This window comes from Adiantum capillus-veneris, chromosome 24 (genome assembly GCF_014529385.1).
Source record: "Adiantum capillus-veneris isolate H3 chromosome 24, ASM1452938v2, whole genome shotgun sequence".
NCBI classification, from domain to species: domain Eukaryota; kingdom Viridiplantae; phylum Streptophyta; class Polypodiopsida; order Polypodiales; family Pteridaceae; genus Adiantum; species Adiantum capillus-veneris.
This window is the reverse complement of record NC_140954.1, coordinates 120,522,250-120,527,563: the sequence shown is the minus strand read 5'-3', so window position 1 is coordinate 120,527,563 and position 5,314 is coordinate 120,522,250. Positions and strand designations below refer to the sequence as shown.

Below are 5,314 nucleotides of genomic sequence, written 5' to 3'. Positions count from 1 at the left end.
AAAGCTTTCTTTTGAGAGGATTATAATACAGGTCCGTTTCGAGGGGAGACCGGCTCCAAGAAATTCCGATTCTCATCGAGCTGTCAATCTTAATTAGTTGTTTTGGCGACAAGGGCTTGAACCCAACAAACAAGTGGGTTCAAATATGTGCTATTAAAGAATCTCTTGTGTCACAATATAGATTTTTGCCCTCTAGATTGTACCAAGGATTTATACAATGTTTCCTTATCTGATGGGAGGTTTGGAAAGTGGACACAATGCATAAAGGTAAAAGAAATACCCCATTTTTTTAATGGATTTACAAAGAGAATTTTGATATCGCAACTCAACTACCCAACCTTGTTGGGATGAGGCCAAGCCCTCATGTAAGAACGAGGTCGCCCATTTCCCTTGTGGACTGCAAGCTGGAGACACCATGCACCTTATGGTGCATAGGGGAGGTGATGGGTGACCTCGGTCATACCAATCAATGCTCACCAAAAGCTTTATGTATTTTTCACGGGTTGAATTTGAAAGCTCTCGGGTAGTTTTTCAAGTTCGTCGTCCTTTGGAAAACTACAAAGTTTTACATATTTTACTGTAAAGACAAAAAATACTTCGAAAATTGGCAAAAAATATGAGACAATTTTTTTCTTTACTAGTTGTAAGAAATGTTTTCCATGAGGACCAAACTCCTCCTCAATAATTTGGCACGAGATTAGAGCCAAGTCGTGCTCAATGTATAGAGTGTATGCAACACCTGCAACCCTCGTCACTATCTCACATGGGGTCCCCTCAGGGGGGGATCTATGGCCCAATCAAAGGTAACTTTTAGTTAAGGTATTGGTGGATCCAGGTCAAAACATGCAGTGACATGTTGGACAACGGGGTTGCATTGCAAAAAGGCTGAATTCTCCTTGCTTTTGTGGTGCTTGCGACGTGCCGTGCACTCTATGTATAGCGGGACACGGGCGAAGATTCTCTTGCTTCCTTTGCCTCCTTGAAAGTTTATAAAGGGTGATTCCCTTGCCTCTGCTTCCAAAGTAGCTTTTGCCTAGTACTGCAGGGCTTTTGGCCCCTGCACACTTTGTAAGACACTACAAATTGTGTATTAGAGCAGGGTTGCACCCCGGGGGGGGGGGGGGGGGGGTTTGAAAGGCTAGCAGGAGATCCGAATGCTGCCACCAATAACGCCATTAGCACTTCGAAAAAGGAAGGGATTAAGCGAGGGTTAAGGGGATTTGCTTCGTTGTTGAATGTAGGAGTTTGTGAGCCAATCACAACAACTCACGCGTGCTAGCCCTTGTTGAGTTGGCCTTTGAGTGCAGCTTTGCGAACTCCCCCTCAACACTATCTCACACGAGCATGGGCAGGAGGGGATCAACCACCCATGCCTTTTTCGGAGAGCGTGGGCATCGTTGGCCGTTGATCTCTTGGCGCGCCCCGAATTTGCCAGTTTGTTCAAATTTACTAAAGCTAACCCAAATTTACATAGCGACGGGTTTATCATTAAAAAAAACCCTTCTCCCAATGCTTTCAACGAGCACGCGCAGGTGAGGTGGTTAAGGTGATAGGCTCTCAAAGGTGGCCTTCGGGGTTCAAGTCCGGGGTATGAAAGGGGGGTGGGGAGTGGGAGCGCCAGAATTTTCTTGTTTTCCCAAATTTACAGAAGTCACATCAGACGGCTCATATCGTACCCGATCCCCAAAATGGGCGTGGGCCATTGATCCCCTCCTGCCCATGCCCGTGTGAGATAGTGAGGAGGGGAACCCCCCCAGTGGCTTGGGTAGGATCCGGCTCATATTGTGTAACGCTTTTTAGCCTGCCGCACTTCTCAGCACAGACACTGCCTTGAGTAAAACGGATCAAAACGTACGATTGACTTTACACAACTCGAGTGATGAGCTCCAGCCTCCTCCTTCCTCCCCCTGCCTCGTCGATATGTGACACGGGTGAGACTCAAGGGATCGACGGCGGAGAATGGATCCACCGTTGATCCCATCTGGGCCATGCAAAAAGGTTTCCCTCGGGTATTTCCCCCCCCCCTGCATGCGCCGCGCCTTGAACCCACCACCTCTCCCACTGAACTCACGCAGCCTAACCAATCCACCTATCGCGACACACTGCAAGCAATGCGAGTCTGGCGGATAATATTCTTCCCCCCCCCCCCCCCCCCCCCCCCCCTGCTGCGTTGATCCTACGGCCCAAGCACCCCGCCCTGCCGCAAATGCGCCTACGCCGTCGATCCCGTGAGTGACACCCCGTGTCACTTATAAACGAGGCTCCCCCTGTTCTACTTCTAGGTAGTCCGCGATGACTACTGCTCCTCTCCAAGTAGTACTGCTGCAGCAGCTCCTCCTGCTCATTTGTATCCTGCTGCTGCTCCTGCACATCATCATGATGCGTGGTGAAGCAGCGCCAACTCAGAATTTCAATGTGTCTTTTGACTTCCTATCGGCAAACGCGGTGGATTACGATGACTATGCCTTTAGTACAGAGCAGCATTTGAGTGTGACTCTCCCCAGCATGGAGGAATGAAAGCTTATGTTGCCTTCCAGTCTGACAGCATTGATTTCGATCCACATGCATGGCTCATCTTCATCCCAGCTGCTGCAGCTTCTCCCGCGGCCAGCAGCTCCACCTCTTACATTCTAGCCATCCTCGTCTATTCAGAATTTGGTGACCCTGCTGCTGATCCGCCTTCCCCTCGAATCATTACCTGGATGGCTAATCGCCATCGCCCTGTTTCTGGTAATTTCTCCCTCTCACTCGATCAAAGGTCGGGAAATCTCGTGCTGCTGGATGGTGATGGATACTTGGCCTGGTCCTCCAACAGCACCACTAAGCCTCAAGGCATCGTGACCATGGATCTCATAGCCGATGCCTACGATTACCATCCCCAGCCCAATGGAACCCTGCTGCTTTTTGACACAATTAGTAACAGAACATTATGGCAAAGCTCAGATTATCCCACCCACACTCTCACAAGTGGTCAATATCTCCGTCCACGTATGAGTCTTACCAGTTGGGCTTCTGTGTCTGATCCTTCGGAGGGCCTTTACAGCCTAGTGATGGAAGCAGGTGGTTTTGCCCTCTACTACAACATGTTCACCTCTCTCCAACCCTACTGGATATGGAGCTACTATGGCCTCAACAACACTTTCGGTGTCACTCACACATGCGGCAATCTGACTAGAGCTTACATGGATCCCGGGGGCGGGCGCCTCCGTCTTGAGCAGGAAGATGAGGCTGCTGCACATGATTTAAGATTGCCGGATCTGTGTTCTGCTGATAGATATAATGAAAGTCATGAGGTCATCTTCTCCGGCTTTGGACACGGAAGCCTTGCGCTCACCCTGTTGTGGTTAAAGGATGATGGAAATCTGTTTGTCTACACGTTGGGCTCATCCTTAATTCCAAACCTTGATTTGTTTGGTGATAATAGGTGCCTTCTGCCCAACTATTGTGGACCTTATGGAATCTGCAAGGCACCTGGGAAGTGCGAATGCCTTGGCAATGGCTCATTTCCATTGGCATTTCCATCGAATAGATCGCAGGGTTGCCCCCCGACACAAACCTTGCAGACATGCATGATGCCTAATCAGATCATGGGTCTAATCCAGCAGCAGTTTCTGGCTTTGGAAGGAATAGACTATTTCTCCAACAAGTACTCCTCCCCGCTAAAATCTTAAGATTTTGGGCTGTCTACCCTCATCCACATTATCTGAGAAATGCGATGTTTTCAGCTTTGGGAAGGTACCGATGGAGATACTAGATGGGAGGAGGAACCTTGATATCTCATTGGCAGACACAGACATGAAGCTCTACTTGCCATCTTGGCTGTACCGGCAGGTGATACAAGAAGGAAGAGAGGATGAATTGAAGCACATAGCAAGGGTGGACAGCCCAGAAGAGATGAGGCAGGCTAGGTTGATGATGAAGACAGCATTCCTGTGTGTTTTGGAGAATCCTGATCAGAGGCCTTCCATGGAGAGAGTGGTTCACATGCTAGAGGGCCATGCTCCTGAATTGGAACATCTTCAGCTCTCCGACCTCCTTCACGGCCTCCAATTTGCTCTGAGCATGCATTCTGCGCGCGTAGGTCAAACTAAGATTGGGGAAGCTGACCTTGAAGCTTCCCTTCCTCCATCTTCGCAATGCAGAATGAATATTTCAGCCAGGTAATTCACTCTAGACTTACATGTATGCAAGACAGACTGCAGTAGATAAGGACAACCTCCTCTTCCTGCTATTCCATGGCAGTGAAGGTGGTTGTTGACCACCACAACAAAATTGTTGGCTGCCAAGGAAGCCTATGACCATCGGAGAATGTTATTATTATTCACTGTGCAAGCCTTTTGCCAAAATGTGTGATGGCCAAAAAGCTTTGTTTTGCATATGCTCAGACATTTGCATATGTGGTGAACGGAGATTAAAGGAGAGGTTTGAGCTTGTGCTCCTCCTTGCTCGATCTTACTTGCTGATGTATACCACAAGAAGTTTTAGACAAATTCTCACAATAATTCCCACATTGTCACCGGGCCAGCGGTCCCTGCCCCAATCGTACCTAGCTAGGTATGTGGTGCCTCTCGAGCAGAAGCTCATGATGTTATGCCTGGTATGAAAAACACTGAAAAAGACTCCGTTTTCCCACATGAGAATATTTCTAAATCTTCTTGTGGTAGAAGGAGTCAATAAACACTGCACTTTTAATAACGTGTTTGCAGTCACTCCCTTTTGTTGATCTATTGTAGTTATCTTAGTAGTAACCACTTGTAGTTTCAATGATCTCCTAGTTAGTGGCACGCCTCCTCTAGCATCTTCAAGGCATCCGAATCCTTGCAAGATGGCCAAAACTTTTGTCGCCATCTCTTCTTACAAGATTCGCTACATCATTGACAAACTCAGTGACACCAACTATCAAGTGTGGAAGATTCGAATGGAGCTATACTTCAAACAACTTCAACTTTGGGGCGTGAAGCCAGGCAATGACGTGAAGACTTAACAAACCGAAAGACAAAGCATCTACTATTAGCATTAGGGCCAAAAGGTCCTCAAAAAGGGCTGTGTAAGGCATTGGTTAGCTTGCTAATTAATGGAGCATTTGATGGTCAAACGGCTCCAAATTTGAGCGTTTTGGGTATTCAAAGCATATCTAGAGCATTTAAAGAGTATCCCAGTACAAATCTTTCAATATGAAAAAAAGATGTCATTTTCACACTATTTTCTCCCGTACTGGACCTATTTTATTGGCTTGGTGGCAAATACAAAATTTTCACTTTTGAATGATGGTTTTCCTCACTACTCTTTCTCTCAAGCCATTTCACTTTCCAAG

The 5,314-nt window shown here is 47.5% G+C and overlaps 1 protein-coding gene across 1 annotated transcript; it reads left to right on the top strand.

Annotated features, from left to right (window-relative positions):
* The first annotated feature begins 2,513 nt into the window (after positions 1 to 2,513).
* LOC147427039 (EP1-like glycoprotein 2) lies at positions 2,514 to 3,671 on the top strand. Its single transcript, XM_086498263.1, has one exon. The coding sequence runs from the start codon at positions 2,514 to 2,516 to the stop codon at positions 3,669 to 3,671; it is 1,158 nt and encodes a 385-aa protein (XP_086354389.1).
* Positions 3,672 to 5,314: the final 1,643 nt, after the last annotated feature.